This window comes from Nyctereutes procyonoides, unplaced genomic scaffold (assembly GCF_905146905.1).
Source record: "Nyctereutes procyonoides isolate TBG_1078 unplaced genomic scaffold, NYPRO_anot_genome, whole genome shotgun sequence".
Taxonomy (NCBI): Eukaryota; Metazoa; Chordata; class Mammalia; order Carnivora; family Canidae; genus Nyctereutes; species Nyctereutes procyonoides.
In genome coordinates, this window is record NW_026575139.1 from 9,267,215 (window position 1) to 9,289,168 (window position 21,954).

Sequence of the window (21,954 nt, forward strand, 5' to 3'; positions counted from 1 at the left end):
ATAGTCTGAAATTTATTTTTATTCCATATAAAATTTTTATATTGATCCTAAATGGATACAAAACAATATAGCTTCAAATAGATTCTACTAAGTACTTCTGTCATTTGGATGCAGTTCTGATACTGTATTATGCAATGCTGGGCACTAAAAAATGCAACGGCATGACAGACTGTGAGGAACTATGAAGATCCAATCCTGATTCTGGCCTCCATTCTTTAATCTGTCCATGTAATCTTGCTATTTCTGGTCCCATGCTGCTCATCTATGAAAATGGAAATTAGAATATGCTGTACTAGCACTGGGTGTTATATAAGACTGATGAATCACTGACATCTACCTCTGAAACCAATAATGCATTATATGCTAATTAACTGAATTTAAATAACAAATACAATTTTAATAATAATATGTCACACCAAGAACCTTCCAAGTTCTAAAACTGTAGGACTCTAATAAAAAAGTCAACTGGTTTTTTACCTCTCAAAAAAGTAGCCAGAAATGCTGAATACATAATGGTAACTGTAATTTAAAACTTGAAGATGTGAAATAAAATAAACTGTGCATTAAAAATCACATAAAATAATATATGGCATTCTAGAGTAAAAACTGCAATCTACTATATAGCACTCTTCAAAAAATATAAATAACTATGTCAACATTAAATACAACACTTAAATATGTGTAATCATCTAGATGTTTGGCATTAAGTTTACAAACAGTCTCATAGCTGGGTAAATCTTCCATTTTCAAACAAGTATTCTGGCACTAAGATAGGACCACAAACCATATGTGGGCAAAGTAGGACAAAAACAGTGTACGAAGTATATAGAGGACATTTCACTGACAATTAACTACTTTTTTCAACCATGATATATTTGAAAAGAATATTGGGATGCTGTTCAAAGAATGAAAAATCATTTCATCAGAGAAGAAATTTCCTTTCTAATTTTCTCATTCCTTCATTTTAATTTACTAAAACTTTTATTTTTTTTAATTTTTTATTTATTTATGATAGTCACACAGAGAGGGAGAGAGAGGCAGAGACACAGGCAGATGGAGAAGCAGGCTCCATGCACCGGGAGCCCGACGTGGGATTCGATCCCAGGTCTCCAGGATCGCGCCCTGGGCCAAAGGCAGGCGCCAAACCCCTGCGCCAAACCCCTGCGCCACCCAGGGATCCCCTACTAAAACTTTTAGATAGGTATAATGAACTGTGTTAAAAGTTTAAGAACAAACAATAAATTAGTAAAAATATTGGCAACAAACATAACAAAAGATTGACAACCTTGACAAACAGCATGTATAAACAGTGATCAATATGATCAGACAATTCCAAAAGAATAGAATTGACATAAATATATGAAAAAATGTTCAACAGCATAATAATAAAAAAATTCCAATTAAAATATAATTCAATTTTTTGGCACAGAAAACTAAATTGGAACACTACTGGGGCACCTGGGTAGCTCAGTCAGTTAAGTGTCTGCCTTTGTCTCAGCACATGATCCTGGGGTCCTGGGATCAAGCCCTGTGTCTGGCTCCCTGATCAGTGGGGAGTCTGCTTCTCCCTCTCCCTCTTTCTCCCTCTGACCCTCACCCTTGCCTATGCTCTCACTTTGTCTCTCTCAAATGAATAAGTAAAAAAAAATCTAAATTAGTAAATAAAATTGGAACACTATTGTTAAGGTCTAGGGAAACAGGAATTTTCACATATTGCTAGTAAGAGTCTTAAGAGTATGAAAATCCTCTACTAATTCTACTTTTCTGGAATCTACAATTAAGAAAATCATCCAAAAAACTTAAAAAGCTCTACCGAGATGCTCATTAATGCCTTATTTATAACAAAATACTGAAAACAGGCTTAAATGTTTAACAAGTAAAATATTTTATATATACTACTATGGAGTTTAAAATAACATAGAAAAATAATGCTAAGTGAAAAATTACCATATGTAAATTCAACATGATTACTAATATGGCAAACAAAAAAGGTGTGTAGGGGAAAAATCTGAAATGATATTTCAGATTTTAGGTTAAGTCCAGAACCATGATTTTTCTTCCTACTATTTTCTGTATTACTCATATTTTTATAATGAACATGCATCACTTTCAGAGTAGAAAATAAACTTATTTTCTTTCTAAATATATTTTTAAAGAAAACAAAAAACCTTAGAGTGACTCACTTAATAGTATCTACTAAAAAAAAAAAAAGTATTACCTCATGTCTTAGGGTTTCTTTGGGCAATACTTCTATCACAGACAGAAGAGTCTCAAGCCATGCATTGCTGACACCTGATTGACACAGAAAAAAAGTGCCAAATTAAATGCCCACAAATTTTGTTTCAACTCAGTCATTAAGTTACAACAATATTTAATGATAAAATGGGATTATTATTTTTATCAGTATTTGAAGAGGTTCCCTTATTTTTTTCCTTAGCCAACATCTAGAACACATTTATATCTTTAAAAATAATATGGGGGGAGTACCTTTCAGCCAAAATGTGTATTTTTTGCTGTACAATACTATACACACAAATATTGTAAAATTCAAAAATTCTAAGAAGAAAGTATAGATCATAAGACGAATTAATGAGATGAGTCTTCCGCTTTTAAGGACACTGAACTTTGTGGGTTTTGTAAGGAAAGAGCCGTGGCTGATTTAAGTCACAGTAATGATTAACTCTTGGGCAGCATGGCCTCATTCAGTAATCCTCATCAGGCTAACAAGATTCAAAAAACATCACAGCCGCATCCAAGACACAATGAATAGGTAAAGAATGAAGCACACCAGGCTGCTGACCTGTGTCCCTGTGCTCCAGATGTAGCAGGATGACTTGGAGAAAGGAGTGGGCATATGTATGAACTGACACTGATTCTTCCTGTAGAATGGTCAGGAACGACACTGCAGCTGTTAACTGCATTTCCACTCCTGCAACATGCAGGACTTCCTGCATAATCAGAAAGAGTTTGCTATTACTGAGATGAGAGATCAGAAACTCTTAAGCTTTTAAAAATCCAAGGTCAGAGAAACCAAACAAAGTTATATTTCACAAAATATCTCTATATGACCTTTAAGGATATGTACTTTCTATTATTACCTTAAGAAAACTATATTAATCTGTTCCTTATTAATTTGTTACACCACAGAAAAGTTTAAATGTCTTAGGCATTTATGAAATAAAATAAGATTACATTACTTTTTAAAATGAAAATTATAAATATAGATAAACCTCTAAATAATACAGTAAAGATTTTTGATAGATTTCTATTTCTATTTTTGCTATTTGTATTGTACAGTTTGCCACCATTCCTAGAGCAACAATGTCAAAGGTCAGACAATCACGTGTATTTTCATTACTTGTATTTCTGATTCAAAATATAAACATATGCATTCTACTATAAAAAAGGAATACACTTAAGATTGTGCAAATGTATTTTCCCCTTGAAACCATGATGAGCACGTAAATTACCATGCAGTAAACTTTTTAAAAGAAATTTTTAAAATATAAGAATGTTTCTAAAAATTATATTCATAGCCATCTCCATTCACTTTTTAAAAAATTTAACATATACTCAAAGTCAAAAACTACATGAGATATTAGTTTTCAACACATCAAAAAGTAAAAAAGAAAATCTTTCAAAAAAAAAAAGAAAATCTTTCATATAAACCTCATCAAAGACATTACCTCGACTTCTCTCAGAGAGTGTGTGTGTGTGTGTGTGTGTGTGTGTGTGTGTGTGTGTTTGTAACATAAAGGTAGCTAAAAGCATTACCTTGCTCAATCAGTTATGTCAATTAAGGGAATTTCCCTTGAATGCCTATTTTGTAACTAACATAATAAAGTTGGTAGAACATGAAACTTGCAGCCATAAAACAAAGTTTCGTATCTGTGACCTTAAGAAAATTCATCTCTCTGTATTTTTTCCTAATCTATAAAATGTTACTTGTAATACCATCTTCTCAGAAATTTAAACCATTTAAGCAGAGCTTTCACGACTTAGTAACTTGTGCAAACTCAGCATTTAAATAATGACCACTGGCCGGATGCACCGGTCTCCTCTACATGAGGCCATCTAATAGGAATCTCATCCTGTCCACACTTGAACCGACCTTTCCCCAAAACCTGCTCCTCTTCCAATCTTCACCTCGGTAAATGCTGAACAACAACCTTCTCCTTCCAGTCACTGGCCCCAAAACTTTGAGGCCAGTCTTTAGCTCCTCTCAGACCCTCACTCACTGCAGATAGCCAACCGATCCTGCTCCAGAGTCTGACCACTTGCCACCTCCACCACCACCACCCTGTTCCAAGCCACCATCACCATCAGCCTGAATTATCCCAGTAACTTGTTAACTAGTCGCCATATCTTCCCCTCTACTGACTAGTTCCTAGAGAGTAGCCAGAGATATTCTTATAAAAATAAGTCAGATCACAGCACTTTTCAGCTCAACACTCTCCAGGGTCTTTCCACCCCACACAGTAAAAGCCAGTCCTTTCAATGACCTCCCAGATCTGTTCCCACTTTCCACTTTTCCCAGATTTCCACATGATTGACTCCCTGATTTCTCCCAAGCCTCTATTCAAGCATTACCTTTCCAAGGAGCTCCTCCTTAATGACCTGATTTTATACTGAAAGCCACTCCCTGGCTCCAGCTCTCAGTAGCTCCTTTATATTATAGGTGTATTATCTCCACCATCCAACATGATCATATGCTTATGGTCCATCTCCCACATCTAAACATGAACTTCAGGACTGCAAGAGTTCCTGGCTGTTGTACTCACAGCTGTACCCTGCCTCCTAGCACACAGCAGGCATTCAGTAAGTAACTGCCAGATGACTATCTCTCATCCTTTCACCTAAACGTTCTGCTCTTGATGCTCTCTCCCTTCACATATATTTTCCACATCTCCTAAAAGGTGGCCTCAAGAGATTTTGAGTTGAGTCCTAAAGATTATGGATTGGTAGAATTAGACACAAGGCAAAACAAAAATGGATCCGCACAAATGCACTCAATCCTCTATCACGTCAATAAGATGTTCCTGCTATCTTCTTCCCCAGCATCTCTGCAACCATGATGCATACCAAGTACCCAGACTTCTTGATTCATATGGTGGCACCATGGCCAGTCATTATTCCAGGAGATAACATGTTTATTATTCTATAGCTAAAGAAACAGACTTGGAGTTGTCGATATTCTGCTGAAGGCCAGCAAGCCAGTGACTGGCAACTCTTAAAACTTAATCTTTGTCTGCCTGATGCCAGAGCTAAGTACTGAATTCTTCCTCGTGGATTCTGTACTTCCATTCATCATTTATTAAGGCATGGCTTAAATCAATCCCAATCCTTCACGTGGTAGTACGGGAGATCAGATGGTGGCTTCACTGTGGCAAATGTTTAAGCAGCATGGTTAATTCCCAGAAACCCCTACCACATGTTCAGACTTTTGTATCACACACACAAGTGTACTTTTACAAAGTTTTTCAACCAACAGTCAATTACATATCTTAAGAGTTCTTGGCTGAAAGAAAAAGAGAAGGAATGATAGGTGTAAAGCAAAAGCAGCAAATAGTCTCTGAAATCAGCCCTCCCATATCTCCCTGTTTTAAAAGCAAACATCTCTTCCACACTAACCATTCTGGATTTGGAAAACACTCTTAAAAGATTTGATGTGGCCAATATAGATCACTTACAGGTTGTAGAACACAGCTTTTATTAAGAAACAGAAAGTACTTTGCAGGAAATATTAAAATATATTGTGAGGGCCACAGTGTACATTCCGGTTCACATGAGTCTGCTGTTTTAAGTTCCAAGAGATGTAATTCTGCCCCCTTTTAAGTCATTAGAGTCTTGGGTTTTGTATGTATGCAAACTTTATGCAAAAGAAGAACATGAGAAGCTCTCCAACTTCATATCTTCTTACTGCATTACTTAGTCTTGACTCCCGCAGCAACATTTGCCCCAACTATTTTGCATTTAATTTTCGAAAAATCCTCAAGTCTTATCAGGATTTGGGTTTTTCTCCTGTTGTGCTGACTTCAACATCTGGGACTGTCCACTGTTAAGAAACCAGCACAGACTAAGAGATTTTATCACTGCTAAAAATCAACTGATTTCTAAACATATTTTTCTGAAAAATAAGACGATAAGAGTTTGACACTTACCAGTAAGTGTTCTCCTCCACAGAGTCACACCCTCTGGACAAACATAGTGAGATCCATACTCTCTGGGTAAATAAGTGTGCATCCTCATGGACCTTGGAAGACACTGAAAAGGAAATTCTTCTATTGCTTAAGTGCATGCCTTAATGCCAGTTATGCTCCTCATACTATTGTATGGCTGGCATTCTAACCTGAATTCCTCAAAAATGAAATGAGACATTTTATAAATGAGTACATGGTACATCTCCACAAATTTAAAAAATGACTCCCACTCAAGGAAGGAGAATGTCCTAGACACTTCTCTTTAAATTCATTCTGTAGTTAGCATGAATAGCACAAGAGAGCGTTTTGTGAAACAACATAATACAGTCCTTGCCTAGAGGGCAACTACTCTGTCTCCAATAAACTCACATTGTATACATCAGGAAGATATTTCTTTTTACAATACCAACATAGAGAAGCATTAAATAAATCACTGGTGTATTCTACAAGAATATTTTGGATTCACATATTTGGAAATTGAACTTACTGAATTAAACTGGTAAATATATTTACAACAAATGGTGCTGGCTAAAGGTAAAGGAGCCCCAACATTACAAAGTCTCTGTACATTTTGAGAGAGAATGTCATCAATTGTTTTGAAGTTAAATAATAGAAATTTAAATGGTAAAACAATGAAGACTTGGGACATTTAAAATATCTGGGGTTTTGTGAGGGTCATAATCATGAGAACTTTTAGTGACTAACAATAATAGTAAACAGCTCTTTTCACTATAAAATGGTAATATTTATAGGACTTTAAAACTGCGTTAAATACAAATAATTGGAACATGCCAATTCAGATACCTTTAACAATGCACTATACGTCTTTTTTTTTTTTTTTCTATCACTGACTGCCATGCTCTACACTAAAATAAAGGGTGGGGAAAACTAGTTAAGAACCCTGAAAGTCAAAATCTGAGAGGGAAAATGGTAAAATAAAGTGGAGACAGGAACAGGAATAAAAGGGATGTGTTTTACCCTTCTTGAAATCTGTTTTTCAGTGATTAGCAAGGTTCATGAGGAGGTACACATAACAATATCCCAAAAATGTCTTTCCATAAAGGAAACATCAATGCCAGCAGTAACTCTCTTATCACTACTGTAGACATGCTTCAGATGAAGTATCCTTCCGTGGAAAATTATGACAACACCAAACAAAGAAATATATTTCACAACAATGGTTTTAAAACTGATCTTCTGATTGGACCACTCTGCCAAGCCATTTTTACATAGAATAAATTAGAATCATGTAATCTCACAATTTAGGCCTAGAATGTAAATAAAGATCTATATACTACTGCAAAGAAAAGATGTACTTATCAAAGAAATATTCATTTACTGGATACAGTACTGTCAGTAACAATGTCAAAAGATCCACTGTAACTATATTTAATTAATTGAATATATTTTGATAAAAATATGAACTGTTTTCTTGGAGGGAGGAAGCTGCACTGGGAAGTGGCAAACGTCTATAAGCAGGTAGAAATAAAGTTTTCTTTCTTGTCAGTCTATCCTAATTTAGTCCCTTCTGATCTTTCTTTAAAGTAGCCCCATGAAGATCTAATTCTGATAATATAATTTTAATTTTATTCACAACTATTTATTAAGCATCACACTAAGTTTTCTGGGAAACTGGAGAGAAGCCAAAACGTTGTGCCCCTACCTTTGAGAGACTCCTGTTGCTTCTATACATTCAAACATTTAACAAATACTTAATGACATCCAAGGCACCATGCCAGGCACTGGAGACTTAGCCATGAGCTGGACTGGCATGTTAATATACCTGTTACTACTATAGTTAAAACTGTGAAAAGAGCTAAGGATGAGAAGCACAGACGGTGTAAGGACATCTAACAGGTGACCTGATCTCTTCTAGGGAGATGGGATCACTGAGAAGTGACAACTGACCTGTGCAAAGAGAAAGAGATAATTAGACAAAAGCTGGGATAAAGACAGGTTGGAAAGCAAGAAGAGTGAAAAAGCAAGCACTCTCAGCAATGAGAAGTAAGAAGGAGCTTGGTGGATTCAGAAACTGAAAGATCAGTATGCCTAGAGCAGACTGAGAGGAAGGGCTGAGGCTGCTAAAGTAGAAAGAGCCCCAATTATGCAAGACTTTAGATGCATTCATCAAGAGAATACTCAAATGGTAGTGTTAAATGCTTTGAAATAGCATGTTGACTATAAAGATGAAAGTGAGTCAGCAAGTAGTGAGGTAAGATGGAAGTGGAGGGAGGTGGTGGGCAGGGATCACTTGCAAAGCTATCCCCCTCAGTCGAGCGAACCCTCAAAGCAGCTTGGTTGAGGATGGAGGTGGTATGGTTGGAGAGGTGGAGTGATTCCACAGAATATTTAAGGTGTAACATAAACAGGACTGCATAAGCGAGTGATACAAGAAGAGACAGTATCAAGGATGACTCCCAAAATTCTACCTTTAAAACCAGGGGTATAGCAGTGTTACATATTAGGACAGGGGACACTGGAGGAGCCCCATGTGGCACAGGGACACAGCCAGAGCTGAGTTTTGAGCTTGTTAACTCTAAGAGGCTCTGAGCCTTCCAAGTCGAGCTTACAAAGAGAACATTATCACTTACAGATCTGATGCTCTGAAAGGTTTCTGTAAATAGAGAATTTACATAGAATAGATGCAATTTATGTGGACAATATATAAAGGCTTGGGTGGCAATGAGATGGCCTATACAGAAACAGACTTAAGTGGAGATCTGCTACTGTTAACACAATTTCACCCCAACAAAGGAACTTAGTTGAAGAACTCAAAGTTTAAATAAAGAGATCCATCACAAATGCTTTAGCAGAATATTTAAAGTGCTAGGTAATTCCTAACACATCATTAGAAAACAATCAATTGTTCTCTGTGGGGGTAAGGGTGATGGCAGGTCATGGTGCAGGATATATTGCAGATACACAAACAGAAACATTTTGGGTTAATATTCCAAGATTAAACCAAGAAGAGTAAAATGAAAGGGAACTTTGTAATGACAGACTAGATCAATCTAATCAGCTCTCCTGATGAGGATAGTATGCAAAAAAACTGGACAAAATACAAAATTCATCTGCATAAAGGCACATGGAAACTAACAAGGTTACCCAGCCAAAACTACCCATCCTAGATTACTTATCACTGGGATAATTACCCATCCAAGACCTAAGAGACAATGGCACTCTAGGAAGGTAAGCATGTAATTTGGAAGCTGTTTTTCCTCTGGGGCCACTTGCTAATTATAGAAAAGGTTCCTGAGAGGCTGAGAGGTTAAGTGATTGCCCCAGTAAGAATGGAGGCCCCAGTAAGAATCCTGGGATAAGACAAGGGTGATCCTGAAGCTGACTGGCATTTGCAGGATAGGCAGCCCAGCTTCAAACCATCCAATGCCTGACCCTGGATTAGCGGAGACTTCATTGTTAGTGCAATTAAGTGGCTCCCAGAAGAAAATACATTCCTTTCTAGAGAAAGATATCACCCTAGGACTCAATCTATTTCTACAAACAATTTATCAAGCACAAGATCAAACACACAATTAATAATGACTGCAGGCATACGAAGAGATAAGGTAAGATGAATGAGAACCAGAAGAAGCCACAGAAAACAGAAATGCACCAAAAAATTCTGTGGGTATTGGTGTTATCTGACATATATGTGGCTCAAGTGGACGTGGGAGATTTTTAAAAGAGCTAATCAGAAATTCTATACTGGAAAAGTATAATAATCAAAATCAGTTTAGACACAAATGAACTGGTGAATTGAACTATGGGTCAGGATAAATCACTCAGACTGAGTCACAAAAAGAAAACAATGGAAAAAGAAGGTAAAAGACATAGAAGATACCATGAAAGATCTAATATAAGCGAAATTTGAGTCATAGAAGAAGAGCAGAGAGAGAATTAGGCAGGATATTAGAAAAAATGTGTGAAATGATAATGGTCAGGGATTTTTAGTGTAAATATTCTAACAAGTATATAGATTTATTTGCATGTATCTAAAGACTTATGAGACTGAGCACCTTTGCTTATGCATAGTGGCCATCCACAAATCTTTGAACAGATATTTCACTATTAATGAAATTTTGCCCATTTTTAAAAATTGGTTACCCTTCCCCCTGAGTTTGGAGAGCTGTTTTTCCTGAGTTTGGAGAGCTGTTTATGTATTCTGAACACATGTCCTTTATCAGATATGTGATCCCTCAGTATTTTCTCCCATTCTACGGTCTTCTCTTTTCATTCTCTTGACATTGTCTTCTGAAGAGCAGAAGCTTAAATTTTTCATGAGATCAAATATATCAATTTTTTCTTCTATGGATCATGCTTTTAGTGTCATATGTATGAAATCTCTGACCGACCCAAAGACACAAAGATTTTCTTGTTTTCTTCTAGAAGTTTTTATAATTTTAGTGTTTAAATTTATGATCTACTTTAAGTTTTTGTACACGGTGTGAGGTGTGGATTTTTTTCCCCATTAATCCAGTGCCATTTTTTGAAAAGACTATCATCTCTGTGCCAAACTGCCCTTGCACCTGTGCTGAAATCCACTAGCAATGTGAGATTTATATTTCTTCTGTATGCATCCCACAGATTTGTCTTTGTATAATTATTACATAGTCTTAGTTGCTGTAGGTGTACATTATATTTTGAAATCAAGCAGTAAAAGCCCTCCAACTTTTCTTCTCTTTTTCAAAGTTGTTTTGGCTATTTTTGGTCCTGTGTGTTTTCATATGAATCTTAGAATTAGCTTGTCATTTCCTACCAGAAATAAAAAATAAATAAAATAAAAACATAACCTGCTGGGATTTTTATTATTTTACACTAAATATATAGATTGATATGGGAAGAACTGACAATAATATAGAGTCTTCTGGTCCATGAACATGGTACATCTTTCCATTCACTTAGTTCTTACATTATTTCTCTCAGTAACGTTCTACAGATTTCAGTATACAGGTCTTACATATCGTTTATCAGATTGAGCCCCAGGTATTATTATACCTTATTATGATGGTTTAAGAAAACTTCAGTGTTCAGTTGTTCAGTTATTTGAATTTGCTAGTGTAGAAATACAACTGATTTGTATTTTGATCTTGTATCCTCCAACCTTTCTATACTTACTAAGTAGTTCTATTTTTCTTTTGTAGACTCCGTCATAGATAATAATGTTATATATTTTTTAAAAGACTATAATTACTTTCTTTGCAATGTGAGTGCCTTCACTAATTTTGTTGCCATACTACACTGGTTATAATGTCCTGTAGAATGTTGAATGAAGTGGTAAGAGTAGACCCTCTTGGCTACTTCCTGATCTTAGGGGAAAGCATTCAGTCTTTCACCTTTTAAGTATAATGTTATCTATAAATTTTTCAGAGGAAGCTCCTCTCTATCCCTAGTTTGCTGAGTTTTGTTTTGTTTTTCAGGAATGACTGTTAGACTTTTGTCAAATGCTTTTCCTAAATCTACTGAGATGACTAAATGGTAGTGTATTTTTTTCTTTTTCCTTTTTTTCAGTTTGTTGATATGATAACTCATATTGATTCGTTTTTGAATTTTGACCCAACTCTAAATTCCTGAGATAAACCCCAACTGGTCATGATGTATTATCCTTTTTATATGTTGCTGAATTTGATTTGCTGTTTTTTCAAATGTTTGCATGTAAGCTCACGAGGGATATGCACCTATAGTTTTTTTGTTTTTGTAATGTCTGTCTTATTTGGGTATCAGGGCAATGTTGGCCTCATAGGATGACTTACTCTTACTTTTGACTTAAATTTTTGTACATAGATTAATGGGGGAAAAGTCCACACCTCACACCATGTACAAAAATTCTTCCTCTATTCTTTGGAAGAATTTGTGTAGAATTGTCATTTCATTTACATTTACCTTAATTTTTACCATTGCTGGTGCTCTTTATTTCTTCATGTAAACCCAACGTCCATCTCTTATCACATTAATTCTACCTAGAAACCCTTCCCCATTAGCATTTCTTGTAGGATAAGTCTGGTACAAAGAATCCTTTCAATTTCTGTTTATCTAAAGAAAATAGCATTTTGCTTTCATCCTTGAAAGATATTTTCACTGGGTATAGATTTCTTGTTGATATTTTTTCCTTGCTTTTAGTAATTCTAACATTCCATTGTGCTCTAATCTGCATTATTTTTTTTTAATTTTTTTTTAATTTTTTTTTATTCATGATAGGCACACAGTGAGAGAGAGAGAGGCAGAGACACAGGCAGAGGAAGAAGCAGGCTCCATGCACCGGGAGCCCGATGTAGGATTCGATCCTGGGTCTCCAGGATCGCGCCCTGGGCCAAAGGCAGGCGCCAAACCGCTGCGCCACCCAGGGATCCCTCTAATCTGCATTATTTCTGACCAGAAGTCTGCTTTACTCTCACCTTTGTTCCTCTGTTTGTAATGTCTCTTTCATCTCTGGCTGCTCCCAAGATTGTCTCTTATTTTTTAACATCAGCAGTTTGATCATGATATGCCTAGGGATGATGTGTGTGTGCACGTGTGTGTGTGTGTGTGTGTGTGTGTGTGTGTGTGTGTGTGTGTGTATTTGGCTTCAGATTCTCTGGGCTTTTGGATCTTTGGTTTGCTGTTGTTCATTAACTTCAGAAAAGTCTTGGCCATTATTTCTTCAAATAGTTCTTCCCTATTCTCTCTTTTCTCATTCTGAGACACCAATTGCACATATATCAGATCACCACTTGACACTGTCTCAAAGCCATTTGATGCTCTCTCCTATTTTTTCACTCTGTTCTATCTTTGTGTTTCAGTTTGGATCATTTCTACCTTCAAGTTCACTGACTCTTTCTCCATATGTGTCTAAACTCCTGCTAAACCCGTTGAAAGAATGTTTCATCTCTGATATCATCCATTTTATTTCTAGCATTTTCAGTTGATCATTTTGTAGCTTTCATCTCTCTGCTGAAATTCCCTGTATGATCATGCTGATCAGTCTGAGGAAATGGGCAGTATTGTGTTCCCATCCCCAAACACCTCCCATTCATCGCCACAGCTGCATCAGCAAGGGAGTCTCTCTCAAGTCTCACGTCCTACAAGGCAAGGAGGCTTGTGGAATAGAGCCTGCTAGTTGGTGCAAAATTGTGTCCGGAGCTCCAAGTTATTCTAAACTGATGTACTAGCCCATAATCAACCTTTAAAAACTTTCCAGTATTTTAGTGATTTTTTTCTAACAACCTTATGTGATAGCCACTTCTTCCTTCTATACTCTGTCAAAAGTCAGTGTCCCTGTGTCCCATCTTTCCTCAGAAGGGTGTTGCTATTGTGAATTCAGCTTTCTTGGTTGCCAAGAGAAGTGATGACTATATAGATTCTGTGACTAACCTGCTTATTGTTATTAGGACAGGAGCAATGTTTTCTTGCACATTTCCACACCCTAAGTAGATATGGAACTGGGTGCTTTGTTTTTGAGCCCTGAATAGTCCTTCCTCTCTTATATGCTTCACTAAACATTTAAAAGAATGCTTGCTGTATTGTATCTAGAGTTTCTAGATTTGAGTTTCTGATTTGAGAAATTTCTAGGATATTTGGTTCACCACTGCCAACAGGTTACTTAATCCATCAAGTTTTATATCAAACATTATAGATCTTTATTACAGTATACTATATAAATATTTTATAATTTTGCAAGTATTGTAAATAAAAATATTTACATTTGCTCCTTCATATCACTCAAGGGCCTCACGTCAGAAACAATACTCAAATAGTAATAATGGTCCCACTATCACAGAACTAAAGGATATCCTAATCAAGAATTTCAAAAGTGGGGATCCCTGGGTGGCGCAGCGGATTGGCGCCTGCCTTTGGCCCAGGGCGCGATCCTGGAGACCCGGGATCGAATCCCACATCGGGCTCCCGGTGCATGGAGCCTGCTTCTCCCTCTGCCTATGTCTCTGCCTCTCTCCCTCTCTCTGTGACTATCATAAAAAAAAAAAAAAATTAAAAAAAAAAGAATTTCAAAAGTTCCAGTTCATTTTTATGGTAAGCAAGGTAAACATAACAAGTCATTCATGACTAAGAAATTCATGTGAAAACACTGGTCTCCAACAGAATTTATTGAAAGGCAGTATTTTTAGGTTTATTAGGAATATTAGGTAATATTTTATATATGCCCAGAAAAACTATATACTTGGTAAATGTTTCCACTGAATTTCTGCAATGTAATTAATGATGCTACTCTACCTTATCCTTAAGTACAAATAGATAAAAAGATACAACACAAACATTTTCAAATGCATAGGGGTGAATGTACTTTTATTTTTGAACTATGAACTGCACAAGAAAGAGTAATTTGTATGATCTGTTCTTCCCTAATTCCTTTGGTTAATATAGCCTCTTTTTTTTTCTTTTTAAGTGAACTAGAAAAAAATGTTATATAATTTTATGCTTCCTAGCCCATAAAACCTCCTAGTAAGGTCAATTCTAACCCTGATGGTTGTTTTCCATTAGCTTACATTAATGGGCATTATTTCATTTTCTTCCTTCACATTAGAGTGTCTCTAAATGCTTAGCCTGTCAACAGAGTACCACACTGTGGACTTTTTAGGATCTGTGGTGTCTGGAACACCGTGTTCTGTTTGCTATATATATGTATAAGTGTATTGATTTCACAAAATCCTTTTGCTTTTCTAAGGATGTAACTTTTGAGTTATCTCAGAACATAACTTTTAACTTATCTCAGACAATGTCACCTACATTAAGGAAGACAGGTACTTCTACTTTTGAGCTGCAAGCCAAAGATAAAAGCAATTTGTATCATCTGTTTATGCTCTTTAATACTTTTAGTCAAAACCATTTCTCTTTTTCTTGGTGAACTGTACAAATATAATTTCATGCTTCCTAGAAAGCTCCTAACAAAATATTTATAGTCAAACATTGAATTTTTTAAGCCTTTATTTTCTCCAAAGGAGAATAAACACATCATGTAGAGTTGTTGTAAGATGTTTAAAAGGGTGAGTCTAAAGCAGTAAGCACAGTGCCTGGCCCACAGAAAGTTGCTCCTTATATTATTATTGGTTATCCACACATCTGTGCCACTTAAAATAAGATTTTAAAAGTACGTAGAGTTAAATTTTTAATTCACATATATCTACATTTACACAGTAAAGGTTTTCTTTAAAAATTTTTAAATGAAGTATTTTCAAAAAAAAAATCTACCTACACTCAGTAGATATAAAATACTCTAATAAATAACCATACTTGCAGAAACTTATGATATTTTTTCTATTATTCCCATTAATGAAAATAATGCCACGTAAAATTAATAAAACTAATGAATCTTTTTCAGAATCAGACTGGTAGACTACATCTGCTAATCTCAAATGACTAAATCTCATGATGATTATGGTCTCTTTTATCCTTTCCTTATTACACATCTTTTTCCCACTCCCCAAAACAAAGGTCTCTCTAGGACCATAAATCAGCATATCACTCTACTGATACCCTCTTTTTACTTCCCAACCAAGAATGCCATCAGTGGATCAGGCCAATGTGCCTCTGGTCTTTCAGGCAGACATTTACTGTCTCAGAATATTAAATTCATTTGATATTCATTTTTAAGTAATTGTTTAGTGTCTATTATTTGTCAAACACGGTTCTAGATTCTGGGAATACTATGGCAAATCTGACTCTCAAAGATTTCACCCTTAAGGAAGAGAGAGAAAAGAATGGTAGAGGATGAGCTCAGAAAGCTAGACAAGGTCCTTTAAGGGCATGGTGAGGAGTTTTATTCTACCTAAAATGGGAAGGTACTATTGGTTTTATTGTTGGTTTCTTGTGGCTGGTATAACAAATTACAATAAACCAAGTGGCTTAAAACAAAAGAAATGTATCCTCTCTTAGTTCTGAAGGCCATAAGTCCTAAATCACTATTATTTAGCCAGAAATCAGAATGTTCTGCTTTCTGGAGGTCCTGGGGTAGAATCTGTTCCTGGCCTCTTCTGGCTTCTAGTCACTGCTGGTATTCTTTGGCTTGCAGCCACATCACTCCAATCTCTGCCTCCTTCTTCACATGGCCTTCTCCTCCCTCCTCTATGCCTGGGTCAAATCTACCTCTGCTTTCCTCTTAGAAGGATACATGCAATGACATTTAGGGCCTACCCAGACAAACCAGGATAATCCCCCTATCTCTAGATCCTTAACTATGTCACAAAAACTTTCTAAATAAGGGAACATTTAAAGGTCACAGGGATTACGACCTGATCTCTTTGGGAGGCTGTACTCTGCCCACCACACCACTTCAGTAATTTTCATGCAGGGAGATATGATTGATGCTTTTAAAAAGATCTATCTGAAGAAAAAAAAAGGTAACTATGTGAGATGATGGCTGTTTTGATAGTGGTAATCATTTCACAATGTATACACATATTAAATCATTATGCTGTACACTTTATACACAATTTTATTTTATACACAAAAAATTGTAGATTGTTCCTACATAAATAAATAAAAGATTTCTCTGGCTGAGTGGGCCCTAGGTGGCAAAGCAGAAAGGATAGGTCCGCAAGAAGGCTGTTGTATAACCAGATGAGAGAGGACTAAGGCTTGAGAAGTAAAATTATACATTATATATCTGCGGCAGTCATGATCAGCCAATGAGGAGGTTGTATAATAGTTAAGAGGGAGGACTCAGGAGCCAGACTTCCTGTTCAAACCCGATTATGCCACTTGCTAGCTTTGAGACTTTTGGCAGGTTACTCAACTAAGTTGTTTCTTCCTCTATCCAGTGCCCCTTACAGAACTGCTGTAACCATTCAAAAAATAAAAATGGTCTGTCTCCCTTTCTGATATAAAGACTCCTAACTCTGGGAAACGAACTAGGGGTGGTAGAAGGGGAGGAGGGCGGGGGGTGGGGGTGAATGGGTGACAGGCACTGAGGGGGGCACTTGACGGGATGAGGACTGGGTGTTATTCTGTATGTTGGTAAATTGAACACCAATAAAAAATAAATTTATTATTAAAAAAATAATAAAAAATAAAAATAAAAATGCATAAAGTGTCTGACAGAGTACAGTGCCTGACACATAGTAAGACCTCAACAAATATTAGCTATATTTATTTCTATCTGTTCCTGGCATTGCGCATTTTCTAATATATAATTTATGCCACAGATTTTGGGTTCCCAAAATAAGTATAAAAACAATTAAAAGAATTCAATAATTCAACAGGCAGAGACATTTTTTGCAATTCATTATAAAAGGAGTCATTAATGTTACATGGTATAATTATATAACTACCACTTCAAATTTTATAAAGGACCATAGTATTTTAGAAATGTATCTTGATAGTCAAATTCTTTCCCTTCCTGATAACGAGATATTCAAGTCAAATATTGAAATCCAACATCTAAGATCCTGATTGATTATATTGTGGAAAAGAATTCAAACTTAATCAATAGACTATAGAAAAAAGTTATTTCTTTTTCAAAAAATACTGTATGATTAAATCATAGAACATGAATACATTATAACAACTATATTTAAAAGTATCTCCAATCTAAGAAATTTAAGTTGGAGGTCAAAATATTTCCTTTCTGGAATCTTATTTAAACTTAACCTTGAGATGAGTGACCTGATAGCATTATCATTCATTGTACACTTCGGATAAAATTTACAAAGTGAATTGTAAAAATACTATGGATTAGCTCAATTCTAATCCTGACTTTGTTTCTGCCATTTTTAACTTTAAATTCCTTCATCTCTAAGACAGTGAAAATAGCAACCTATTTTAAAAAACATTGTTCAGTTAATATATTATTATAAGGATAAAATGTAAATGCAATACAACAAGAAAAAAATCAATAAAAATATCATTGGTGACGTTTTATACTACATAAGGCCAGAAAGAGCTTCCCCATCACTGCATATGATGCTCTTAAGATAAAGCAAAGGGTGAGCTCTAAAAGCTGCTTATCCTATTGCTGTGAATGTGCTAACAATTTTGGGAATGATTAGCTTCTTATACAAAATATTTATTGTTTGCATCTTTAAATTCTCTACAAGTAAATCATTCATAGAAGACCAGTGTTAGTAAGTATGCAAACTATTGCTCCCCGTGGACTTAATAAATATCCAGCAAAGACACTCAGAACCATACAGGTGCTCAAGCCAGAAATGTGGAAGGTATCTCCTACTTCTTACATCCAATTCACGAGGAAGTTCTGTTTATTTTACCTCAGTAATTATATCTCAAATACAGCCACTACTCCCCTCTGTCCCAGCTAGCTGGCCCAATCCAAGCCACCTTCACATATCACAAGGACTAGTGCTGTACTTTCCTAATTCTCCCACTCCAAGCCATTCACCACATAATTATCAAAATGATAATCATAAAATGTAAATGGGATAGGCCACTGTTCTGCTCAATGGCTTTCTGCTGTCCTAAGAAAGAACACTTCTTGCGCACTCTCTCACTGACCGTCTCTCTAACCTCTTTTTAAGTTATATCCCACCCCTGCCCACTGCATCTCAACCACCTGTGTCTCTTCCAATTCCAACCAGCTTTCTCATCTTAGGGCTATCTGCTACTTCCTCTGCCTGGACCATTCATTCTTGACTCTTCAAATGGCTGCTTCCTCCTGCCTTTGGTTTTGAGCTCCTCAATGAGGCTTTCCTTGACCTCCCAGTGCACAGCAGGCAATCCTGTCTGTTTATCCTGTTCTTCACAGTTACTTGTTTAATGTCTGTTTCCCCCCACTCTGGACTGTACCTTCCTTGAGGGCAAGTTCTCTCTTTTCTTCACCTCTGTTTTCTCAGTGCTTACAACAGTGTCCAGCACATGGGAGGTACTCAGTCAATATTTGTGAATGAATGAGATACCATTATTTCTAAATGCTCACATTGGGATACAAGATTATTTTTTTTTATAAAATCAACAAAGGAGTTATGGCCATGGCAAAAGAGAATAAAGTGGCTGGCTATGTGTGATTTCTGTCACAGTTTTATCATTTGAAATGTAACCACTTGGCAGAAGCAAGGTAGAACTGAAGAAGATGCTAACGATGAGTACCAATAAATCTTAACAATATCTGAATATGGTGACTAAAAAACGGTTTGCACATAATACAGGTTTTATAACTTGAAATGGAGTTGCTTAAATGCTTAATCGCCTGCATTATATACTAAACCCTCTATAAAAGTTACTATTATTGCCCCACAAAGTCTTTTCAATACTTAGTTCTTTACTATCTTCACACAAAGTCAGAATCACACAAGTAAATATTCTCCTATGATTGTTCTTTGTTTTCCATAGTCTTTAGGCCATCCTGACATGGAATCTAATCTGGGACTATCTTCTACCCTTTTGGTATGTTTTTTGGGACAAGACAGGATAAATGAGAATCGTAAATAAATGGCTATTTGTTGATTAACTAGAGAAATGAATAAAATCTTTCAGCACTAAGTAAATGCTTTCTTAGCACATATCCATTAGTATACGTTTTCTTTATATCCGTTTATTCAGTTAACCTTCTATATTATGGATTAACTTTAGTTACCTTAAAAGCTTATTAAAACCTTATCTTCTATAACTCAGTTATATAGTTTTAGCATATACATTTGATTCTCTGTATAAATATGCCACATATATGAATGTAAAATATTCTTTATACCGTTCCCATGAAATTAAGATTTTTCAGGAGTTATTACTTAACTGACTTTATTGTGAACTCATTAACAAAAGGATTTTTTCAAAATAACTTAGAAACCTCTGAAAGCCACTATTCTCCACCCTTCATCTTTTATTCTTGCTTTAAGAAACCGTGGCTGCTCAGTATGCTGTCCATGGACCAGATTTCGCCTGCTCAACACAGAGTTATAGCAAGCTTTATGTCTTTAGCTTTACATCGAATTCACTTATCTACACTATTTCCTTGTCAAGGGGGCCTACCCACTTGTTCCCTTCTACTATCATTTAACTAGCACTTCCAGGTCTCATGCTAAGAAGCTTAAGCCAGTTACTATCACTGAAAATGAACATGAAATTAAACCTGGATGGTGTAAACTTAATTCCATTGAAATTATGGCATGATTCTGGGGGAAATAGCTATGAAAAACCTTGATTCACTTTTGAATCACATGCAAATCCAAAATAAACATTTTCTCATTTCAACATTGTAACTAGAAAAAAAAAAAAAAAACCACAACACTCACAATGCCTACATGCTATATCCTTGACCTAAATCACAGCAACTAGAACCATGTTACAGAGGCCTCAAAATGAAACTCAAGAACACATTAATAATTATAATATTTTAAATGCATATAAGTTAATAAAAAATTACAAATAAGCTATAACCAACCAGAAAGCCAAAGCAAAATATACAAAATTCCCTATCAACAAACATAGTCCCCATTAGTATATAACCTCCCTGGCCCTAAATAGCAGGTAGAGCTCCCTAAGGACACACAGGCTGTTATCTGTTTTGCTCACTCAGGTTCTTACAAACAAGAACACCATTTTGCACACAGCCACAGATAAATAACAAGTACTATCAAAAATTTAATATTATATATTAATAATCAGTAATATTAAATAGCCAGAGAAAAGAATGTTCTAATAAATCAAAGATTTCCGTTTAAAGCAAGAAAACTAATTCTGAAAGAATTTAGGACGCGATAAGTAAATATAAAACTAAAACTGTGATGGCCGCAATTCACTCTTTATTTCAGTGATTCTCTAGAAGTTACCAGAGGGTGATTATTAGTAATATTACTTAAATTTCATTATCAGTGTTGTAGAAATACTATTAATATAAATTTAAGTCAACAGAATACCAAATAAGATAGCTATGATTTAAGACTAATTATGATTTTGTTTTGAGCAACTGAGAAGCTAACTTTTAAATAAAACATCTCGGGGCACCTGGGTAGTACAGTCAGTCAAGCATTCTGACTCTTGGTTTAGGTTCAGGTCTTGGCCTCAGGGTCCATGATCTTACCTCAGGGTAAGATCAAGCCCCATGTTGGGCTCCATGCTTGGCACAGAGTCTGCCTGAGATTCTCTTTCCCTCTCTCTCTGTCCCTACCCCCGCCACGCAAATCCACAGCCCCCCTCTCTGAAATAAACAGTCTTTTTGAAGAAAATAAAATATCTCTCATGAGAATACAACTAAAGAAACATTCACAACTTGAGATCTGGATTTTTCCCATTTTCATCAGCTAATTTTCCTAAATATTTTCATTATGATTCAAAATATGTATCATAATACTTCCTTCGCTCCACAATTAAGCACAAAATATCAGCCATCCAAAACTCTGAAACCTCCTCCTGACCATGGCAACACGCTACTGGAAAAATGGTAAATGCGAATCTTACTTGGCACCAACTTACTCTGACTTTTGGCAAGACTCTCCGAAGCGTCTCAGCAGGGTTCTGCCGCATGAGGAATGGAAGGTTTGCAATCACACTCGTTCCTTGGACATCTTGGCCAGCACTTACAGAGAAAACACAGATTTAAGATTCGTGATTACAAGCCGAGGGCCTAGCCCACGACTATATATAAAAAGCAGGGATTGATCTGCTTTTAATAATAAATACACAGACATCTGACAAAGTTTTAAACCTTAAACACATCATTTAGATATAAAAATAAAACCAGACCTGAAATTTCATCAAGTAAATCTTGTAACAAAGGCATGAAGATATTAATTATGCTTATGCTAAAACCAGATTCTCTACATACATGTCTTAAGTCCAGAAAGTCTTGATGAGATTTTTAAACACTTCCTTTAAA

General features: G+C 35.9%; 1 protein-coding gene across 6 annotated transcripts in view; it reads right to left on the minus strand.

The window, feature by feature from the left end:
• Window positions 1–21,954, minus strand: part of PPP4R4 (protein phosphatase 4 regulatory subunit 4) — a 105,287-nt gene that overhangs the window by 50,611 nt on the left and 32,722 nt on the right. For 4 of the 6 annotated variants that reach the window (XM_055304520.1, XM_055304519.1, XM_055304517.1 and 1 more), the window contains exons 3-5: window positions 21,552–21,654; window positions 2,801–2,948; window positions 2,219–2,292 (exon numbers count right to left, since the gene is read on the minus strand). In XM_055304520.1, the coding sequence (XP_055160495.1) occupies window positions 2,219–2,292; window positions 2,801–2,948; window positions 21,552–21,654 (325 nt within the window). Of the gene's footprint in view, window positions 1–2,218; window positions 2,293–2,800; window positions 2,949–5,690; window positions 5,775–6,161; window positions 6,265–21,551; window positions 21,655–21,954 lie in introns of those variants that run through there. The other 2 variants (XM_055304522.1, XM_055304523.1) reach the window with 2 other exon arrangements.